The sequence below is a fragment of the Suncus etruscus genome, chromosome 4 (assembly GCF_024139225.1).
Source record: "Suncus etruscus isolate mSunEtr1 chromosome 4, mSunEtr1.pri.cur, whole genome shotgun sequence".
NCBI classification, from domain to species: domain Eukaryota; kingdom Metazoa; phylum Chordata; class Mammalia; order Eulipotyphla; family Soricidae; genus Suncus; species Suncus etruscus.
In genome coordinates, this window is record NC_064851.1 from 79,046,215 (window position 1) to 79,070,062 (window position 23,848).

At 37.2% G+C, this 23,848-nt stretch overlaps 2 protein-coding genes and 1 non-coding gene across 5 annotated transcripts in view; 2 read left to right on the top strand and 1 right to left on the bottom strand.

Moving 5' to 3' along the window:
• Positions 1-22,961, top strand: part of CEP57L1 (centrosomal protein 57 like 1) — a 68,935-nt gene extending 45,974 nt beyond the window's left edge. For 2 of the 3 annotated variants that reach the window (XM_049771196.1, XM_049771197.1), the window contains exons 5-11: positions 2,145-2,261; positions 2,760-2,837; positions 9,596-9,682; positions 17,691-17,768; positions 17,882-18,135; positions 19,405-19,549; positions 22,678-22,961. In XM_049771196.1, the coding sequence (XP_049627153.1) occupies positions 2,145-2,261; positions 2,760-2,837; positions 9,596-9,682; positions 17,691-17,768; positions 17,882-18,135; positions 19,405-19,549; positions 22,678-22,887 (969 nt within the window). In that variant the 3' untranslated portion in view covers positions 22,888-22,961. The remainder of the gene's footprint in view (positions 1-2,144; positions 2,262-2,759; positions 2,838-9,595; positions 9,683-17,690; positions 17,769-17,881; positions 18,136-19,404; positions 19,550-22,677) is intronic. The other variant, XM_049771198.1, reaches the window with a different exon arrangement.
• The window catches only part of SESN1 (sestrin 1), a 595,113-nt gene that overhangs the window by 193,705 nt on the left and 377,560 nt on the right, over positions 1-23,848 (bottom strand). The window lies entirely within an intron of this gene.
• LOC126007987 (small nucleolar RNA SNORA51) lies at positions 23,580-23,705 on the top strand. The gene has a single exon (XR_007495441.1). It is a non-coding gene; the product is annotated as a small nucleolar RNA SNORA51 (small nucleolar RNA).

The following is a 23,848-nucleotide window of genomic DNA, read 5'->3' on the forward strand; positions in this document are numbered from 1 at the left end:
ACCTGGCATCACAAGGCCTACCACGCACTGCCAGATATGGTTCCTCCTATCAAAAATTGTTTTATCCGGGGCCGGGTGGTGGCGCTGGAGGTAAGGTGCCTGCCTTACCTGCGCTAGCCTAGGAGACGGACCGCGGTTCGATCCCCCGGCGTCCCATATGGTCCCCCAAGCCAGGAGCGACTTCTGAGCGCATAGCCAGGAGTAACCCCTGAGCGTTACCGGGTGTGGCCCAAAAAAACAAAAAAAAAAAAAAAAAAAAAATTGTTTTATCCATGTGGATGTCCAGTTGTTCCAATAACACTTGTTTTAAAAGATTTTCTTTCTTACAATATTTTTGACACTTTTGTCAATAATCATTTGACTATATAGGTAAGATATATTTCTAGCACTTTTTATTATCTAGTGGTCTTCCATTTCATTTTGGAGTCATATCTTGCAGAGGTACTAAGGGATTACTCCTGGTTCTTTGCTCAGGATTCACTCTTTGTAGTACTCTAGGGACTATATGCAGTTCCAGGGGTAGAACCAGGATCAGTTGTGTAGAAGGTCAGCAGGTTAGCACTTAATCTTGTACTATCCCTTTAACCTCTGTTGGTTTCATGCTGTCCAGTGATGTCCTAGTCTTTCAACACTGTTATTTTTGAAGTGTACTGTGCTGGTCATGGATATATATATTTTTTATATTTCTGTATAAATTTGTTATCATCCTGGCACTTGTTACAAATCAATCTGCTGAGGGTTTGTTATTGTTCTTTATTTTTATTTTGTACACATAAAACTATGCTTAGGGAAACTCCTTGCTTGTGCATATGGGTCACTCCTGGCTGTGCTCAAGGCACCATATGTGGTGCCAGGGATCAAACCTAGGTTTGCATCATTCAAGGCAAGTAATATTTCTTCATTCCCTTTGTTGAGGTTTTATTGGAATATTGTTGTAGCAATATTTAGGGAAATATTGATATCCTGAAAATACTGAAACTTTTAATCTATGAGTATAATATTTCTCTATTCAGTTCAGTCATCTTTACTTTCTCTTAGTTATGATTAATAGTTTATATTGAGAAGTCATATACATCTTTAGGGAAATTTATAAGAAATTTATGGACTTAATGCAAGTTCCACATATGAATGAAACGACCTCTGGTGAACACAACTGAAAAATAAGCTATGGCCAAAGCCAAACATGTGTGACTCCTGGTCATCACAACAACAGTGAAGAGATGCAAAAGGGGAGGGAAATTAAACATATAGAGAGCATATAGAGAATTTTTACATACCTTCTACCCCCTTTCAGTTGCTCCTTTTATTATCTTGCATTAGTATGTCAATAAATACCTTTATAAAGTAGGATATAAAAATATATATTTAGCTATACATAACTTGTCTTTTCAATGTTTCTCTATACACACCATTCTCAATAGCTGCTTCTTAGTAAATATAAAAGATAAATATTTATAAGTAAAATTGGTCATAGAGTTTCTGTTGGTGATGTTTTCTTTCTTTTTTTTTGGTTTTCGGGCCACACCCGTTTGATGCTCTGGGGTCACTCCTGGCTAAGCGCTCAGAAATTGCCCCTGACTTCAGGGGATCGAACTGCGGTCCTTCCTTGGCTAGCGCTTGCAAGGCAGACACCTTACCTCTAGCGCCACCTCGCCGGCCCCTGGTGATGTTTTCTTTTTTTTTTTTTTTTTTTTTGTGGTTTTTGGGTCACACCCGGCAGTGCTCAGGGGTTATTCCTGGCTCCAGGCTCAGAAATTGCTCCTGGCAGGCACGGGAGGACCATATATGGGACGCCGGGATTCGAACCGATGACCTCCTGCATGAGAGGCAAACGCCTTACCTCCATGCTATCTCTCCGGCCCTGGTGATGTTTTCTTAATAAAAATGTTATACCAAGATTCATAGAAGAGTTTCAATAATGACAATATAGTCTCATTTTTGCACATTATATATGCATTTTTGTTTATTTTATATGCTTTTTTTAAGAATTTTTTATCTTTTTTTGTAAACCACTAGGATGCACATGTATATATACATGTTTTCCATGAAAGAATTTGATTGTATTTTGAATTCTTAGAACCTATATTACTCTTGAATCCATTGACTCATTTGCTAAATTCAAGTTTTATTTTTATCCTATCTAGGCCCAGCTTCAAAGGGAAAAAGAACAAGATCAATTGAAGCTACAAGCAAAACTTGAAAAGCTGGATATCTTAGAAAAAGAATGCTTTAAACTTACAACTACTCAGAAAACTGCAGAGGTATGCAGATAGTTTTTTCTTTGAAGTGCAATGCCAAGAATAAATCTTTAGTGTTAGCACAATTGGCACTGTATGTGAGTGTACAGTAAATCTCAGATTTATAAAACTTCATTTTGAACTTTTAGTAAGGCAGATTTTCTTGCCTAAAGAGATGGAAAGTTAATATATCTTGTTATGGCATGTAGGAGCTGCCTTTGGGTGTGAGATTGTAGTTTTGGCTTCTTTTGAGATGGCAGAATATTTTCATTTGTCAGATAGCTTACCTAAAGAATACTGAAAGTCTTGCATTTCAGATAAGCCTCTTCTAGATCCTGTCCTACAGTCCCCTCTCTTTGTTGATCTAAATTATCTAAATTCTTGAAAGCAGAGTCAAGAGTAACTCCTGAACACCACTAGATGTGGCTCAAAAAAAAAAAAACAATGCCTAAGGACTCTGTTTGGAAAAAGAATAAAATATCTAGTTTTTAATGTAATCCTTTATTTTAAATTCTTTTGGAGGACAAGATTAGATATTTAGAGGAAAAACTTACAGAAGAAGGACACCAGCGTAAGCTAATTCAAGACAAAGCTGCTGAGGTAAATAAAGCACTATTGTCTATCACAGTATATTTTCATTAATTTTGTTTCTTCTCTGCTATAATATTGGCATGTAATGTATAATACAATATAATATAAGTCAGCTAGCATATTCCTAGACTTAGCTGTGTCAACAAGAAGTCTTGTGAAATTCTTTCTCTCCCTCTTAACACACACACACACACACACACATTTGTATATACTTAGTTAAAAGACCTCCTTATGAAAGGCCAAGCCCCGCCCTGCCAAAGCCATGCCTGCTGCTTCCATCACCAATAAACACTGACTTGCCCATGGCCTTTCTTCACCATTCCTCTACGGCTCTCTGAGACGCCAGTATGACCAGCCTCTGGGAATGCTGGCATTTGAGCTAATATCACTAGAAATCTTTTCGAGTGAGTGTAGGCACCCTCCTTCCCCCCCCCCCTTCACCTTTTTTTACTCTGAAGACCTAGCATCTGTAACTACATCCATAAAAACAGTCACAATATTTGCACCTGGCCAGCTCTGTAACTCATTCTGGTCTTGAAAGAGATATAAATGAAGCCATGGAAAAATCATGAGTACACCAGTTGTGCAGCAGAAAGCTGGCAATCTCCAGAGAAAAAGGCAAGCCAAGCCCCCACATTGTCGAAGCCACACTTAACTGTATCCATCACCTATAATCACTGCTTTGCCAATGGCCTTGCTTCACCACTCGTCTATGACTCTCTGCAGAGACACCGGTCTTAACCAAACTCCAGGTATAACAGTATTTGGGCTGACATCACCAGGAGTGTTTGAAGTGAGTGTGGGTACCCTTTCTCCCTGCCTTCTCATACTTCTGGAAGACCTGGTAGATGAAAATCATTCCACGAAAGCAGCAGTATCACTAATAGTACTTCAAATTCACAGCTATGTACAACTTCATTTTTGTTTAATACCATCATCCCCATATAACACACCAATTTAGATGCCAATGTGTAGTTGAAGTCACTTAATGGTAAGAAACAAATGAAAATGAAATAACAATGATCAGCTAGCAACAAGAGCTTGCCTTGAGATGGCAGGCCTTGAAACAATGAGTTAATGACCTCATTGGAAATACAATAATTTTCACAAATTTGCTTGTCACTGTACTCCTTCCCTTTTTTTTCTCATTTTTCCCATTTTTTTATTTATTTTTATTTTGATCATAGTGGCTTACATATCTTTCACATTAGTATTTTAGGTACATATTAACATTGAATCAGGGGACTACCCACCACCAAATGTGTCCTCCCCCCTTCCCTGTTCCCTTTCTGCAACCTATATCCCCCACCATCACCCCCCAGGCTGCTAGGGTAGGAGGTCCCCTCTTTGTCTAGCTTATTATCAGTGATCATACATCTGTTTGGTCCTGGTGTCCTCCCTTGTTTCTCCCTCTATTTGAGAGGCTAACCTAGATAAATCGAGTTATGTGGTTTTGTTTGAGGGAAAGAAAGGCAATAGAATGGGGTAAAGATTATGCAAAAAAAATTTTTAATTAATAAAAATATGCTGAAAATGGGCAGAGTCCTAGTGGCTATCAGCCTCAGTTTGAGAGAGGACATGAAAAAGGTAATTGAAACACCATAACAATACAAAAATAAATGTCAAATTAAATATCCAGTGAGCCCTAGAGCAATAAAGAGAAGCACCACACAATAGTCTCAGTTCTGAATTCAAATCATGCCAGAGTGCAAAAAGAAAGAGAAAGATAAGATAAAATAATATAAAATAAAAAAGGAGACATCAACTTCAATATCTATACCAAAATAAAGACGTCAAAAAAAATCAATCAATAAATATATATGTGAAAAAATGATTATTTTGTGCTTTTTTTTTTTTCTCTTTTTCCCCCTGCATAGGCACAGTAATTATTGGGGGTATTGTAGAGGGAATTCCCTTGGCCTAGGAGATACAGGGTTTCTCCATCCCTGAAGTATACTGTCATGGGATTAACTATAGACTCCTTGCATGATCATTTACTCTCCCCTCGGTGCTTTTGTGGTGTATGGAAGACTTCTGCTTCGTCATGGACGGTAAAAATCAGTCTTCTGTATCTAGAGATCTTGGTGACTGTGCAGCTCAAGGAATGGAGTTTATGATGAAGGCTTTCTTTGTGGTTCTAGCAGTTCTGCTTCTTCAGTGTCGTTTTAATTCATCTTCTGTAGTTGGTGTTCTTGGTTTTTACGTTGCTCCTAGGATGGAGCCTGGGACAGAGACTTTTGTTATGTTTCTGGAAGACCCATTCACTTGCGGTTGTCTCAGTCAGACCTCTGGAATTGGAGATCTTGCTTGTTGAACAGATTGTAGACCAAAAGCTAGATTAGAGCTTGTTGTTGTTGTTGTTGTTGTTGTTGTTGTTGTTGTTGTTGGTCCCGGGATGCGTACTGTCTAGTCCTGGTGGTAACAACCAGTCATCTGTATATAGCAATCTTGGTTTTTGCACAGATCAAAGGGTGACATGTCTTCTGATTTTGTCTTATCGTTGGCTGGTGAGAAAGGATAACTTGCTCTTAGATGTAGTTGTTCCCATTTCCTCGTTGTCGGGTTATCAATTTAGAACTGGTGTATGTTGGCTTCAGAGCAGTATTATGAATGCCCTGGAGGGGACTTGGTTCCTGGAGCTGTTGTGGAGAACTCTGTCGTTTCTGTGTCTGGGATTCAGGAGTCAAGGCTGGACGGTCGGTGCCTATTTCCCTGGAGTCTAGGTTGGTTCCCCATGACATACATTCAGGGAGGGAGATATCCCTGTGTTGTAAAAAAATATAAGTTCTTATCCCTAGTAGATAAGAGCTTATTTTTACACGTAAAATTTCCCCTATTTTTAATATGCCTTTGCAGGAAGAAGTGGTGCTACATTATATTGCTGGTGGATTTAGAGGTGAAGAGAAAAGAAAACAGACCCATGACAAAAACTAAATATATATATATATATATATATTTTATATACATATCTAAAGAAAAAAAGAGTTTCTTAAAAGAAAAAAAAGGGGGGCCGGGAAGGTGGCGCTAGAGGTAAGGTGTCTGCCTTACAAGCGCTAGCGTAGGACGGACCACGGTTCGATGCCCCGGCGTCCCATATGGTCTCCCCAAGCCAGGGGCGATTTCTGAGCTCATAGCCAGGAGTAACCCCTGAGCGTCAAACGGGTGTGGCCCAAAAACCAAAAAAAAAAAAAAAAAAAGAAAAAAGAAAAAAAAGGATTAAATAAAAGACATAATTTAAGGAATAAAGTGGGGCCGGGAGGTATAGGATGGAGGCAAGACGTCTGTCCTTCCTGCGAGGACAGTGGCTCACATCCCGGCATCCCACATGGTCCCCCATGCCCCACCAGGGGCAACTTCCGAGCATAGAGCCAGGAGCACCCTCCGAGTGCCGCCAGCTGTGACCCAAAAGAAGCACAAAACAAATCAAATCAAATAACAAAAAGTAGAACAAAAAAAAAAAACAAAAAACAAACAAACAAGCAAAAGAAAATACGAACAAGGGGGGAAAAAGAGAAAAAAAAAAAAAAACAAAGAAAAAGGGAGAGTGTGATACAGGAGACTACTTTATATTTGGGGAGAAACAGTATAAGAGGTAGTGTTACATAGGTCTATACTTATGCTGATAGTATAGGCTTCCCCATTGTCTTTTGAGATTTCCTCCTGAGGTGTAGGCTCCAAGCAGGAAGGTCTTGGGTAGAGTTCTTGCAATGGAAGTCCTTTTGGAGCTAATCCGGTATTAAGCCACAGTCCACAATAGGGAGAGGTGATTTGGAGGGCCACACTGCATGAGTCAGTCGGGGTGTTGGTTGTATTTCTTGCCAGGAATTATTATTATTAAATTATTGTTAATTATTTTTAAAAATAATTTTGTTCTCACTTCTATAGAAACAAATATATTATGATCAACTATGTCAACTATGTAATACATGTTCTTTAAATAATATAAAATTAAAAATTATATTAGGCCAGGGTAATAGTACAGTAGGTAGGACATTTTCCTTGATTCAATCCACAGTATCCTATGTGGGTCCCCGAACACTGCCAGAAATAATTCCTAAGTACAAAGCCAGGAGTATCCCCTGAGCATCTGATCTCCTTAAATAGATTTTTGGCTTAGTGGTGTTTATGTGTGTATAATTATTCTCTTCTGAACATAAAATGATTATAACTCTAATTATATAATTGACTATATGTATAACTATATAATTGACTTAGTGGATTTTATACACATAGAGTAATTATTCAAATATCATTTTTATCTTGTAAGCTGAGGTCTGATCTCTTGTTATAATAGATATTATTTATTTATTTATTTATTTGAGGAAGTTGTTTTCCCTTTTTTATTTTTTGTTTCTTTTGTTTTGTTTTTAAGAGATAAAATAATTTTTAAATGGCTTAAAAGCCATTTTTACAGCTAAATTTTAGGAGCCTATGCTTAACTATTCTTCAGCTATTTCTTTGATCAACTTCACCATTAGAAATTCTTTATGGGGGCCAGAGCTATGGCACTAATGATAAGGCGTCTGCCTTGTAAGCACTAACCTAGGACGGACCACGGTTTGATCCCCTGGCATCCTATATGGTCCCCCCAAGCCAGGAGCGATTTCTGAGTGTATAACCAGGAGTAACCCATGAGCATCAATGCGTGTGGCCCAAAAACAAAAAAAAAAACAAAAAAAAAAAAAGAAATTCTTTATGGGAAGGATAGGAAGTAGTTCTATTTATATCAGAATATATATACTACTTCTTAGATCAAAATATTAGTTGTTCTGAGGTTATTAATGTTATTATAACTGTTTTAATAATATATTTATTTAAGCAGCATGATTACAAACATGTTTGTAGTTGGATTTCAATAATAAAAAGAACACCCCCCTTCACCAGTGTAATATTCCCACCACCCATGACCCCCAGCTCCCTCCTCCCCCACCCCTGCCCATATTTGAGACAGGCATTCTACCTCCCTCACTCATTAGTACTGTCATGATAGTTGTTAGTGTAGTTATTTCTTCAACTGCACTCACTGTGGTGAGCTTCATATCATGAGCCAGTTCTTCCAGCCCTCATTTCTATTGTCTCTAGGTATTACTACAGTAATGCCTTATTTCTCTTAAATCCCATAGATGTGCGAGACTATTTTGCATCTGTCTCTCTCCCTCTGGCTTATTTCACTCAGCATAATAGATTCCATGTACACCCATGTATAAGAAAATTGCATGACTCCATTTTTCCTAATGGCTGCATAGTATTCCATTGTCTATATGTACCACAGTTTCTTTAGCCATTCATCTGTTGAAAGCATCTTGGTTGTTTTCAGATTCTGCCTATTGCACTAAAAGCACTGTGCCTAAAAAAAAAAAGTGCCTAAAAGCACTGCAGTGAATATAGGTGTGCAAAAGGCATTTTTGTAATGCGCTTTCGTGTTCCTAGAATATATCCCTAAGAGTGGTATAACTGGATCATATGGGAGCTCAATTTCCATTTTTTGAGGAATCTCCATATTGTTTTCCATAAAGGTTGGTCTAGGCGGCATTTTGACCAGCAGTGAATGAGAGTTCCTTTCTCTCCACATTCGTGTTAGTACTGCTTGTTCTTGTTCTTTGTGATATGTGTAAGTCTCTGTGGTATGAGATTTTTCCTCATTGTTGTTTTGATTTGCATCTCCCTGATGATTAGTGATGTGGAACCTTTTTTCATGTGCCTTTTGGCTGCCATTTGTATTTCTTCTTTGAGGAAGTGTCTGTTCATTTCTTCTCCCTATTTTTTTATGAGTTGGATTTTTTGTTGTTGTTAATTTTTGTCAGTACCTTGTATATCTTAGATATTAGCCCCTTCTGTCCCCACCTTTAAATTGTATTACAAAGCAACGGTCATTAAAACAGCATGATATTGAAATAAAGGTAGAACCTCAGATCTGTGGAATAAATTTGAGTATTTAGAGAATCTTCCCCAGACATACAATCAATTAATATTTGATAAAGGGGCAAGAAATGCAAAATGGACAAGGAAAACTTTTCAACAAGTGGTGTTGGGACAACATGCAAAAAAGCAAACTCAGACCTCCATCTAACACTATGCACAAAGGTCAAATCCAAATGGATTAAAGACCTTGATATCAAACCCAAAACCATAAGATATATAGAACAACATGTAGGTAAAACACTCCATGACATTGAGACTAAAGGCATCTTCAAGGAGGAAACTTTACTCTCCAAACAAGTCAAAGCGGACATAAAATATGGGACTATATTAAGCAGAAAAGCTTTTGTATCTCAAAGAAAATAGTGACTAGAATACAAAAGCCACCCACAGCATGGGAGAAACTATTCACCCAAAACACATCAGATAAGGGGCTAATATCTAAGATATACAAGGTACTTGTTTTTTTTTTTGTTTTTGTTTTTGTTTTGTTTTTTTTGGACAACACCCAGTGGAGCTCAGGGGTTACTTTGGGCCCTTCACTCAGAAATCTTTCCTAGTAGCCTCAGAGGACCATATTGGATGCCAGGGATCGAACCCAGATCTGCTGCTTCCAAGGCAAATGTCCTACCTCTCTATGCTATCACACTGGTCCTTCATATTTATTTTTGTTTTTGGGACTCAGGGTTTAGTCTTAGTTAAGTGCTAAGGGATCATCCCTGGTGGTGTTCAGGTGACCATATATGATCCCAGCAATGTTGGGCTTCAATGCATGCACTTTGCCTGCTGTTCTATCTCCAACCCTAAGGAAAGTTTGTTGTGCTTTTTTTTTTTTTTTATGGTTATAGCTTCAAACTGGACTTGAAGTCAACAGAATTTTAATGTCTTCTGCATCAAATCCAAAGAGAGCCAGTGGAAAGAGGAAATCTTCAAAAGTATGTCAGTATTTTACTCTAATTAACTAATACTTACTTTTTAGTGTTTAAACCTAACCATGCTCAAAAAGAATTTCAAGATATTTATAGAAAAAGACCTGCAACGATTCTATAAAGCGGGGCTGAAAGCATAAATGGCCTCAGCTCCCTAACCCTAAGCAGTGGGGTGCAGGGTTTCTCCTCAATGAGACCTGGCTCCTATGCAGTTTCCTTGCTGGCAATTCCAGCATTTCCAGCATTTTTGCTGATCAGCTTCTACTTCAGCATGGAGTGTTAGGGGCCAGCGAAGTGGCGCTAGAGGTAAGGTGTCTGCCTTGCAAGCGCTAACCAAGGAAAGGACCATGGTTCGATCCCCCGGTGTCCCATATGGTCCCCCCAAGCCAGGGGCAATTTCTGAGCGTGTAGCCAGGAGTAACCCCTGAGCATCAAACAGGTGTGGTCCAAAAAACCAAAAAAAAAAAAAAACATGGAGTGTTTTTTTCAGTATCACCTTACTGCAGAGGAAAACCCCTCTTGAGCCTAGTTAAAACTGCCATATCCCAGCAAATATTTTTGTGAAGCACAATGGCCCAGAGGCACCTTGGGGATCATATTTATAGTTGTTCTGGTCCTCTCAAAAGTCTGCCACCTCCTCCTTAGAAGGAGGAGCCTTGCTTCTTCAGCCATCAGGCCTTGTCAGAACTTAAATTTCACATAGTTAATTTAATTGTTTAGTTGAAAATGTGGGGAGAACAGTTGAGCATCCTCATACATTTATTATATTGGCAAAACTTCCCATCCCTAAACCACAAATTACATTTTTTTTCTACTCAACATTTTAAGTTCATGAGTTTCTCCAGTTGATGCATGTATCTGTGATTCATTACCTCTTAATGGTATAGATTTCTTCTGAATTGATGTGCCACACTGTTTATTCTTTATCATTTCACTGAACATTGAGCTTCTCAGTTTTTGCTGTTGTAAACATCATTCTTGTTTTATGTCCCATGCAAATATAAAGGGCTTTTTATAATATTTTGGATTATAGTCATGCATTCTTAACTTTATAAGATAATCTCTAATCGCTTATGTTCCAACTAGCAGTTACTAATATTTTATATATTTAGTATAACCATCATATTTTGGCTTTTTTTCACTTAATATTTTGAAATAAGTATAGATTCACAGGAGATTAAGAAAATATATAGGAAGGTTCTATGATTCTTCAAAAATTCCCCCAAAGGTAACTATATATATATATAGTTTTATATATATATATATATATATATATATATATATATATATATATATAGTTTTGGGACACTGATCAGTACTCAGGGTTTAGTCTTAGTTAAGTGCTAAGGGATCATCCCTGGTGGTGTTCAGGTGACCATATATGATCCCAGCAATGTTGGGCTTCAATGCCCAACATTCAATGCATTTATATATATATAAATATATATATATATATATATTTATAAAGAACTATTTTTACAATATTATAGCACAGAGTTTATTTAGATTCAATAAGCTTTATATTCATGTGGGGGGGGGGTTGGTTTTTTAGCTACACTTAATAGTGCTCCGGGTCTACTGACTCAATGCTTGAAAACGGCTCCTGGCAGTGCTTGAGGAAAATCATATGGTACCTGGGATTAAAATAGAGTCTCTGTATGTAAAACATGCATTCGCTTTGTTGAACCAAAAATATTCTATGAATTAAATCATATAATATATAATTATTTAAAACAGGGTTCTCAAACTCACGGCCTGCAGGCCACAAACAGCCCTCCATACAACATTTTGTGGCCCTGACCTAGAGGAATCCTTTTTTGTTTTGTTTTGTTTAAGTTGTTTGGGTCACAACCCCCAGTGTTCAAGGCTTACTACTGACTTCGCACTCAAGGATCACCCCGACTTTGCCTCCTGCTGCCCCCAGATAAATTGAGTTTGAGACCCCTGATTTAAAAGCAACTATATCTTTTCATCTAGCTAGCTTTTCTTAAGATCTATCCAAGAGGAAACTAGGACCTGAAGGGAGCTCTGTCCTGTGCTTCTCGGTCTTTCCTGAATTCTTGAAGCTCTCCTCAGAGACCTGGGAAGTGAACCCCCAAAAACTGTCACGTAGAGACCCCAGAAGAGCGTGGCCACTCTGCTTCGCAGCCGCGCACTCTTTCTAACCAATAAACCCCACCACAGCACGCAGGAAAAACCATTAGCATGACAATGGGGAACACTCACAGGCAAACATCATGCACAGAGAATGAATATGATAGCTTGGATGACCTAAAAAATTCCAACCATCTGATTAACCTCTTAGATAAGGAACTTAAAATAGAAATATGGAAGATGTTTGTAGAACTCAAAGAAAGCATAGATCAACCTGAACAGAACACAAAGACAAAAATCAGAAAACTCCAAACTGAAATAACAGATCTGAAAAGCACTGTAGCTCAACTGAAAACCTCAGTGGATGGCCTCGACAGCAGGCTAACAGCAGCTGAGGACAGAATTGGAGTACTGGAAGATGAGATGCAGAAAAACTCAACGCAGCAGAAGAAATTGGAAAAGAACCTTAGGACAAACGATCAGGCAATGGAAAAAGTACTCAAGGAATGCGAACAGATGAAAATAGAAGTCTTTGATAAACTCAACAGAAACAACATAAGAATCATTGGAGTCCCAGGTAGGAGATCTCCAGGAAGAATCAACTGTCAAAGACATCATCAAAGAGATACTCCCAGAGTTAAAGACTACATGCAATCAAATCCTGCATGCCCGAAGAGTACCAGCTAAAAGAGACCCAAAGAAAAACACCCCAAGACACATCCTCGTTACAATGACAAATTCCACAGATAGAGATAGAATACTGAAAGCAGCAAGATCAAAAAGGGAAATTACGGGGCCGGGCGGTGGCGCTCGAGGTAAGGTGCCTGCCTTACCTGCGCTAGCCTAGGAGACGGACCGCAGTTCGATCCCCCGGCGTCCCATATGGTCCCCCAAGCCAGGAGCGACTTCTGAGCGCATAGCCAGGAGTAACCCCTGAGCGTCACCGGGTGTGGCCCAAAAACCAAAAAAAAAAAAAAAGGGAAATTACATTCAAAGGAGCATCCCTAAGACTTACAGCAGACATGTCACAAGAAACTCTCAAGGCTACAAGACAGTGGTGGGATATTGTGACAAGACTGAATGAAATGAATGCCTCACCGAGAATACTACACCCAGCCAGATTCACGTTCAGGTTTGAAGGAAGGATACATAGCTTCATGGATAAACAACAGCTCAGAAACTTTACAGATGAAAAACCAGCCTTAAAGGAAAAACTGAAAGGTCTACTTTAAGACAAGAGATCAACAAACACAGCAAACTTATCTATAAAGATAACATTAAATCTTTTGATAATCATCTCCCTCAATGTCATTGGACTAAATTTACCAATTAAAAGACACAGAGTGGCAAAATGGATCAAAAGATGAATCCAACCTTCTGCTGCCTACAAGAAACACACCTGAATAGTCAGAACAAACATAGACTCAAAATCAAAGGCTGGAGGAAAATCATCCAAGCAAAAAACACCCTCAAAAAAGCTGGGGTGGCCATATTAATATCTGATGACACCAACTTTATACTCAGGAAAGTGGTAAGGAACAAAGATGGACACTATGTACTAATCAAGGGATATGTGCAAAAGGAAGAAATCAGACTATTAAACATATATGCACCCAATGAGAGACCAGCAAATTATCTAATACAGTTACTGACAAATCAAATAATAACACAATAATTGTGGGAGACCTCAACACGGCCCTATCAACGCTTGATAGGTCAACCAGACTGAAACCCTACAAAAACATACCAGCCCTGAAAAGAGTAATGGAAGAAAGAGGACTAGTAGATATATATAGGACACTCCATCCCAAAAAACCTGGATACAAATTCTTCTCCAATGTACATGGGTCATTCTCCAGGATAGACTACATTCTGACACATAAAACATATCTCCATAAAATCAAGAGGATAGAAATCTTGCAGGCTACCTTTGCTGACCACAAGGCTCTGAAATTAGATGTGAACTACAAAGACACACAAAAGAAAAACTTTAACAATTTGAAATTAAACACCCTGCTGCTGAACAACCAGTGGATCAGAGATGAATTCAAAAAGGAAATCAAAACTTTCCTGGAAACAAATAACAATGAAGACACAAACTGCCAGAATCTATGGGACACAGCAAAAGTGGTCCTGAGAGGAAAATTTATAGCTCTACAAGCACACATCAGGAAGGAAGAAGGGGCATACCTGAATAACTTAATGATGCAGCTCATAAAATTAGGAACCAAAAATAGGGAGACAGAAGGAAATAACAAAGCTGAAAGCAGAACTCAATGAAGTGAAAAACCAAAAAACAATACAAAAGATCAACGAAAGCAGAAGTTGGTTCTTTGAAAAAATAAACAAGATTGATAGACCATTGGCAAAACTCACAAAGAAAGAGAGAGAAACCTGATAACCCGTATTAGAAATGAAAAAGGGGAGCTCACGACAGATATTGCAGAGATCCAAAGGGTAATCAGAGACTACTTTGAGAAACTTTATGCTACTAAACATGAGAACCTAGAAGAAATGGGAAAATTCTTGGACACTTATAACCTTCCGCAGTTAAGTAAGGAGGATGTAGCATATCTAAACACCCCCATCACTACTGAGGAAATTGAAACTGTAATCAAACATCTGCCCAAAAAGAAAAGCCCAGGCCAAGATGGATTTTCTAATGAATTCTTTCAAATCTTTTAAGAGGAGCTACTACCAATCTTAGCCAGGCTCTTCCATGAAATTGAAAAAAAACGGGAACACTCCCAAACAGCTTTTATGAAGCCAACATCACCTTGATACCAAAACCAGACAGAGATGCTGCCAAAAAAGAAAATTACAGACCAATATCCCTGATGAATGCTGATGCAAAGATCTTAAACAAAATCCTGGCAAAATCCTGGATCCAATCCATCATCAAGAAGATCATACACTACAACCAAGTAGGTTTCATCCCAGGAATGCAAGGATGATTTAACATCTGTACATCTATCAACATCATACACAACATCAACAACAAGAAAAATAAAAATCACATGATTATATCAGTAGACGCAGAAAAAGCATTTGATAAGGTCCAACACCCATTCTTGATCAAAACTCTCAGCAAGATGGGAATGGAAGGAACCTTTCTCAATCTAGTTGAAGCCATCTACCACAAGCCAATGACAAATATTATCTTCAATGGAGAAAAACTAAAAGCCTTTCCTCTAAATTCTGGTACAACACAAGGCTGTCCACTCTCACCACTCCTCCTCAACATAGTACTAGAAGTGCTGGCTATAGCGATCAGGCAAGAAAAAGATATCAAGGGAATTCAGATAGAAAAGGAAGAAGTCAAGGTCTCATTTTTGCAGATGACATGATACTCTACTTAGAAAACCCTAAAGTCTTTACCAAAAAGCTTCTAGAAACAATAGACTCATATAGTAAGGTGGCAGGCTACAAAATTAACACACAGAAATCAAAGGCCTTTTTATACACCAATAATGATAGGGAAGAGATGGTCGTCAAGAAGGCAATCCCATTCACATTAGTGCCACACAAACTCAAATACCTTGGAGTCAACTTGACCAAAGATGTGAAGGACCTATACAAAGAAAACTATAATACCCTGCTCCAAGAAATAAGAGAGGACACACGGAAATGGAATCATATACCCTGATCATGACTTGGCAGGATTAACATCATTAAAATGGCAATACTCCCCAAAGCATTATACAGATTTAATGCGATCCCCTTAAAAATACCCATGACATTCTTCAAAGAAGTAGATCAAACACTTATGAAATTCATCCTGCACAATAAACACTCTCGAATAGCTAAAGCACTCCTAGGGAAAAAGAAAATGGGAGGCATTACTTTCCCCAATTTTAAACTGTACTACAAAGCAATAGTTATCAAAACAGCATGGTATTGGAATAAAGACAGACCCTCAGATCAGTGGAATAGGCTTGAGTTCTCAGACAATGTTCCCCAGACATACAATCACCTAATTTTTGACAAAGAAGCAAGAAATCCTAAGTGGAGCAGGAAAAATCTCTTCAACAAGTGATGCTGGCAGAATTGTTTAGCCACTTGCAAAAAAGCGAACATAGACCCCCAGTTAACATCATGTACGAAGGTAAAATCCAAATGGATTAAAGACCTTGATATCAGACCTGATACCATAAGGTGTATAGAACAACACGTCGGTAAAACACTCCATGACATTGAGACTAAAGGCATCTTCAAAGAGGAAACTGATCTTTCCAAACAAGTGAAAGCAGAGATCAACAGATGGGAATACATTAAACTGAGAAGCTTCTGCACCTCAAAAGAAATAGTGCCCAGGATACAAGAGTCAACCACCGAGTGGGAGAAACTATTCACCCAATGCCCATCAGGGGCTAATATCCAAAATATACAAGTCATTGACAGAACTTTACAAGAAAAAAACATCTAATCCCATCAAAAAATGGGGAGAAGAAATGAACAGACACTTTGATAAAAAAGAAATACAAATGGCCAAAAGGCACATGAAAATATGCTCCTCATCATTGATCATCAGGGAGATGCAAATCAAAACAACGATGAGATACCATCTCACACCACAGAGATTGGCATGCATTACAAAGAATAAGAACAATCAGTGCTGGTGGGGATGTGGAGAGAAAAGAACTCTTATCCATTGCTGATATGAATTCTGTCTAGTCCAACTTCTATGGAAAGCAATATGGAGATTCCTCCCAAATCTGGAAATTGCACTCCCATTCGACCCAGCTATTCCATTCCTAGGGATATACCCTAAGACCACAAGAATACAACACAAAAACCCCTTCCTCACACCTATATTTATTGCAGCACTATTCACAATAGCCAGGCTCTGGAAACAACCAAGATGCCCTTCAACAGACGAATGGCTAAAGAAATTGTGGTACATATATACAATGGAATATTATGCAGCCGTCAGGAGAGATGAAGTCATGAAATTTTCCTATACATGCATGTACATGGAATCTATCATGCTGAGTGAAATAAGTCAGAGGGAGAGAGAGAGAGACGCAGAATAGTCTCACTCATCTATGGGTTTTAAGGAAAATAAAAGGTCATTTTTGCAACAATCCTCAGAGGCAATGAGAGGAGGGCTGGAACTTCCAGCTCACTTCATGAAGCTCACCACAAAGAGTGGTGAATGCAGTTATAGAAATAACTACACAGAGAACTACCATAATCATGTGAATGAATGAGAGAACTGGAAAGCCTGTCTGGAGTACAGGTGGGGGTGGGGTGGGGTGGAGGTAGATTTGGGACATTGATGGTGGGAATGTTGCACTGGTGAAGGGAGGTGTTCTTTACATGACTGAAACCTAATCACAATCATATTTGTAATCAAGATGTTTAAATAAAAAAGAAAGAAAAAGATCTATCCAACTTGATGCAGTATTAACACATTTTTAAATTTCTGTGTAGTATTCCATGTCATGAATATATCAGTTTAACAGTTTACCTTCTGAAGGGAGATATAGGTTTTAAGTTTGGATCTGCTGCAAATAAAATTATTAAAAAAAACACTTATGTATAGATAAATATGTGTTTAGTTTTCCAAGAAACTGCCCAACTTTTTTCCAGAAATGGCTGTTCTATTTTCTTTCAACAGTGTCTAAATAAATAGTGGTCCAGCTTCTGATTTTCTTGCTAGCATTTGGTGCTGTCACTAATTATTTTTCTTTTGCTATTTACAGATAGGTTTTTAATGATATTCCATTATAATTTGTATTTTCATAAAATCTGATATCAGATATGCATTCATGTGTTTCCTTGCCATCTGTAAAGTCTCTGTCCTTGTTTTGCCTGTTTTCTAATTGAATCATTTGTTTATAGGTGAGTTTTGAGATGACTTTATATGATACATATATTTAAATAGTTTTTATTCTTCTTTTCCTTTGCAAATATTTAGAAAACTAAATGTTTAAGGAGAGAGCCAATGCAGCAAATTTATTCCAGGTTTGAACCACAACCTTTTGTGTCTGAAAAGGTAAAAAAAAATATTGAAAATACTTGTTTCTAATAACTCCTACTTTATTGTAAGTTTTATTAAATGTCACCTGTTATTTAAAAGTATTCTCAGATATTTCTTTTCCCCTAAAGTATGCCTGTGGAAACCTACACTCTATGAATGCAAGAATACAAAACCTCCTGCAGAACATGCAACATTATCGCCCACGTACAAATAGCCTTCCTGCACCCACAAACGTGACTGAGGCCAAAAATCTCTCCAAACCAACCAGAACAGCTTCCCAATGTACATCTATGTCTTGTGACTCAGAAAAGTTTACTTCCATTTATGACAACCTGTTTGAACTTTTGATGGCAATGCAAGATGAGCTGAACCAAATGAGTATGTGAGTATTTTTATTTTTTAATCATAGTGAATAGCAAAAAATTTAGACTTTTTTATTCTCTAGTCTGAAGATTAATGTCACTGATAAGTTCTTTGTTTAATTTTTGTTTTGGAGCCACACCTTATAGTGTTCAGGAATAACCCCTAGCAGAGTTCAAGCGCTGGGAATTTAAACCCAGGTCAGCTGTATGCAAGGCAAGCAAAGTATCTCCTATTTTTTTTTTTTGCCCTTATCAGTTCTTTAAGTTATTACTTAGACATTAGATTTCTTTTCTTTTCTTTTTATGAGGGAAGTCCAAAAGCCAAAAATGATCATATTTAAGGACTATTCCAAGCTCAGTGCTTAGGAAATGGATCAAACCTAGGCCCCCTGCATGCAAAGCATGCACTTCTACTCGAATTATCTCTCTTATCCCTAGACTTGCTTTCCTCTACATATTTTTCATAATTTTAATTGAGTTTATTGGTACTCTGTACATTTTCCACTATGTGTAATTATTGCTTTCTAAGTCTAAGAAATTATGTATTCCTCGATATGACTGATAAAATATTACTGTCATTCCAATATGGACTGATCACATAGATTAAAATTCACCAAAAGTTACAAGAAAATTTATTTTCTTTTTGTAATTTACTTTTGTCTTTTAAATAAATTATTTTGTTAGACAAGTAGTAATACAATAGCTTATTTGAGGTGCTTATTTTGGCTAGACTGCAATTCAGATTTTAAAGATTCTATACAAGATTCTTTATGGGATACATATTTTATGCCCCAAGTTAAAACAGACATTCAACAGAAAATAATGTGATTTGGTTGCCCAGCTGTTTAAACTAGCATCTCTATGGAGGAGATGACTAGTTTCATTAATAGCTGGGTTGCTGTCACCAAATCCATAGATATCTTTGGCAAATATTTATATTTGTATAACTGGAAAATTTCCAAAGAGACTATGTCAAAAATTTTAAAGTTAGAATTTAAGAGCATCCATTTCGAATTCTAGCTAAGGACACTGAAATATTTAACTACATTTAGCAAAGAGCATCCAGAATTATGATTTTGTTAAATTTGTAAGAATCTAAAGTACTTCTAGATGTATTAATCTCAAATCATAAGAACCTCTTAATAACTACCATAAGTCTAATTAGATGACCCTCGATAAGGATGATACCCTTGAAGATTATTACTTAACTCTAGCTAAGACTTATGTTTGAACACAGTATTTCTTAATTGTTGCAAAGAGATAGACCATAAGTTTTTTTTTCCCCACAGGGAGCAACAAGAACTATGGAAACAAATGAAGGAAACTAAAAGCCCTTCAGTATGTGAAGACATAGAAAGTAAACTGGAATATTTGATTAAGAAAATGGAAATTAAAAGAGAACAAATTTCCAAATTGAAAGATCATCAAAAGAGTGTAAGAATGTTTTTTTCAAAATGTTAACTGGATTTAATGTTACATTTCAAGTTTGAAGTCTGTTTAGTTTAGTCAAGTTTATAGATAATAGTCCCTTAATCTCATTATATATTGAAGCCTTTTGAATAGCACAACATCTTCTACATAACTCTCCAATATATTTTTAAAAGGGAACAAGAAAGTTAGTAATATATGAACTAACTTTCCCAGAAATGATTTTGTAAAATAGAAATTTGCTAAATTTGCAACCTCCAGGTTGCTTTTTTAGTATTTTTTTCTCTTTTTATCTAATGCCTTGATGATGTTCTTTATATCACAGGCCTCTCATAATATCCATACATATGTAAATCTGACTGCTCAAGCACTACCCACTCCTAAAACCATTATTATTACTTTCCCAAAACAAGCCATGCTGTGCTCTATTCCTTGGAACCCTGAGTTCAGCTAGCTATATAGTAGGGTGGGAAGAGAATTCTACTTTTATATATGAGTTATTGATAACAAAAACAGGATTAACAGTTTTGTTTTGTTTTGTTTTGTTTTTTGGTTTTTGGATGACACCCGGCGGTGCTCAGGGATTACTCCTGGCTGTCAGCTCAGAAATAGCTCCTGGCAGGCACGGGGGACCATATGGGACACTGGGATTCGAACCAACCACCTTAGGTTCTGGATCGGCTGCTTGCAAGGCAAACACCACTGTGCTATCTCTCCGGGCCCGGATTAACAGTTTTATTAATATTTTCACACTAGTTTATGTAGTAATACGTGTAGTAATATGTAGAAATGTATATGTAGTAATGTACATTATGGAGTAATGTAGTAATATTTTAATCCAAGATAATGACTATCTTGAAATATTCTCAAGGGTGAATTAATATCAGCTTTGCAACTCTGGGAGCAAAAAGCAAAGAAAGTCTTTCCTGGAATCCTTAAATCAAATCATAGAGCTTTCTGCCTAGGGAAAAATTAGCCTTCCATTGCTACATTGCTATGTGGGTGATATCATAACCTCACAATTAAACCTGTGCTACTTTCATAGGAAATTTATAAAGGGTGTGATATTTTACAGCCTTTACCATGTCAAATAAGAAAAATAGGGCCGGCATGGTGGCGCTAGAGGTAAGGTATCTGCCTTGCCAGCGCTAGCCTATCCCCCTGCGTCCCATATGGTCCCCCAAGCCAGGAGCGACTTCTGAGCGCATAGCCAGGAGTAACCCTTGAGCGTTACCGGGTGTGGCCCAAAAACCAAAAAAAAAAAAAAAGAAAAAGAAAAAACTACAAAAAATTTAAAGCAAATTTTTTGTGGGGAGATTTGTTTTGGGACCCACATGGCTATACTTAGGGTTTATTCCTGGCTCTGCACTCAGGAATCATGGTGGTGCTCAGGGATCCTGGTGGTGCTCAGGAACCTCTCTCACCCCAGATACATTTTCATTTTATTGACTTTTAAGAACAGAGTAAATTTTCTGATATGACTTTGTTAGGGAGAAGACTATATATTCTTAAACAGTTTCTTAGGATTTTCTAGGAAAATTTGGAAAATATTGATGTGGAGTCATATTTTTAAAACTTAGATAGTATGGGGGTCAGAGCAATAGCACAGTGGCAGGGCCTTTGCCTTGCATACTGCTGGCCCAGGACAGACCAAGGTTCAAATCCTGGTATCCCATATAGTCCCCCAAGCCTGTCAGGAGCGATTTCTAAGCACAGAGCCAGGAGAAACCCCTGAACACTACCAGATGTGGCCCCAAAACAAAACAAAAAAAAAAATACTTAGTCTGTAAATTATTTTGGAGGATATATTTATATTCTACAGTAGTTATACTAGTTAGATATTCAAGCATTTTATTGTTACAAATTAAATAAGAAAAACTTTAAAAAATAGACTACAGGTACATTACTAATGTTTATTTATTTCTTAATGTTTATTATAACTTAATTTCTGCTTTTCCAACTATTACCAGACATTCCTCAATAAAATAGTTATTCTCATGAATGTGTGTGTGTGTGTGTGTGTGTGTGTGTGTGTGTGTGTGTGTGTGTGTGTGTGTGTGTGTGTACGTACGTAGATAGAAAATATTGGCTAAAAGATCCTTTTTCTCTTCCCAACTTTTTTGGTTTTGTTTGGTTTTGTTTTGGCACCATACTCAGTGGTGCTCAGGGGGCATTCCTGATGGCCTCAGAGGACCATAGAGGGTGCCAGGAATAGAACCTGGGTCTACTATGTGTAAGGCAGGTGCCCCTATCCACTGTACTATTACTACAGTCCCTGCTCCCCAATTTTACTTTTTCATATCTACTTTTCTTCTTTAATTCACAGTGACTATGCCCTACTTTGACCTTCTCAAGTACATATTTGAGAAGTTATCCTGGCCTGACTTACTCTCTAATTGTTACATAAATGCTTTTATTTTGCTAATAAGTTTCTTCACTTGCAAGTTTTTTTTTATTCATTATATTTCTACCTCACAAATGTAGTGTTAGCCTTTAAAAGTATTGAGTAAGTAAAATTTAACAAATTAAGCATTGTAATTTTTTTTCCTAGTAATACAATCATTTATTGAGTTGTTTAAACTGTGCTTTGGACAGGCTTTCATTTAATGCAAATAAATATTTCAACTAATACAATTTTTACATGAAAACACTTGATTAGTTCTTCATTCTTTTGCTTGTCCAGAGAGGAAAAGAAAAAGTAATAATTAGCAACATTACGATTATAGATGACTAATTTTTTAAAAGAATCACAACAAATTGTTTTGTACATAGTAAATTATTTCAAACTGCTTAATTTTCTTACTAAGTCATATAAACATTTGTTTATGTATTTGTGTTGTGTTTTTCCTGTTTTAAAAGGATCAATTGAGAGGTCAGAGCAATAGTACAGCAGGTAAGGCAATTTTCTTATACACAAATGGCCTGAGTTCAATCCCTGGGTCCTCATATGATCTCCTGAGCATCTCCAGGAATGATTCCTGTGTGTAGAGCCAGGAGTAGACTCTAAGCATGGCTAGATGTGTCCCCAAAACAAAACAAATAAATAAACCATTGATCCAATATATATGTAATTTAGGCTACATTTTAGTGTACTTTTTTAAACAAAAATCTTACTTATTTTTCTCCTTTTTCAGGTCCAGAAACTGCAGCAAAAAGTTCAAAATTCAATGATGATTGCATCTTCGGATCTTCATCAAGAAGATAGTAGCCCTAAAGGATCAAGAAACATTAAAATTAGCCCCAGAAAATGCTCATTAACTAACTCTGTTCAGAAGAACTCTCATCCATTACGAGTCCAAAATCTTCAAATGAAATTAAGAAAAGATGATATCGTGTGGGAATAGTAAAAATATTCACAAATCTGTCACCTTACAGCTGCCAATGTTGAAATTCTTTCTCTCTTTTGATACTTTGACTTAACTGGTTTTCATTTAATATACCTTTGTGAAATTTTGAATTATGTTTTAGCCTCTATAAAGTGTCAAGTTAAAATATTTTAAAATTAATGCCTAATCACCATAGAGTTCCAATAATAAATGATTATAATTTTGTTCTTATTGACAAAAAAATGACTAACGTCATATTTTAGAATCATTGTTCAATTTTCAGATATCTTAAACTAAAATTACAAATTTTATATAGTATAATAATTGTATATGTAGTATACTAGATAAATAATATTAAAAATTGAGTAAAGTTAGAGATTCAAGTACCATTCAACATGTTTTATTTATCAGGCATGTAATTTTTAGAACTAAAGAATTGAGTGGGAGGGAACACCTGGAGAGATAGGACAGCAGTTAGGGAGTTTGCTTGTACACAGCTGACCTTGGTTTGATCCCTAATACCTCAAGCATTGCCAAGTATGTCCCAAAAAGGAAAAAAAAAAAAAAAAAACAACAACTAATGTATAGGGGCTTGAGAGATAGTATAGTGGGCAAGACATTTGCATTGTACATTCAGGTTTGATCCCTGGCACCACACATGGTCCCTAGCATTGCCAGGAATATTAAGCTCAGAGTAAGCCCTGAATTGGGAATTCTTATCACAGGCTGTGTTCTTTACACTGACTGTATAGAAAGAGGAGGTACAGTAAATACACCCCAAATGCACCTCACCCCAGGCCCTTTTCCTGGTCTTTATTGTGAATTGGAGGACCAAAAAAAATAGAGAGAGAGAGTAAGCCCTGAGCACAGCCTGGTATGAGCCAAACAAAAAGAACCACTGTATAAGGCCAGGGATCTAGCCCCAGCATATACAAGGCCTTGAGTTTAATCATTGCTCCACCAAAAGTATGACTGGATA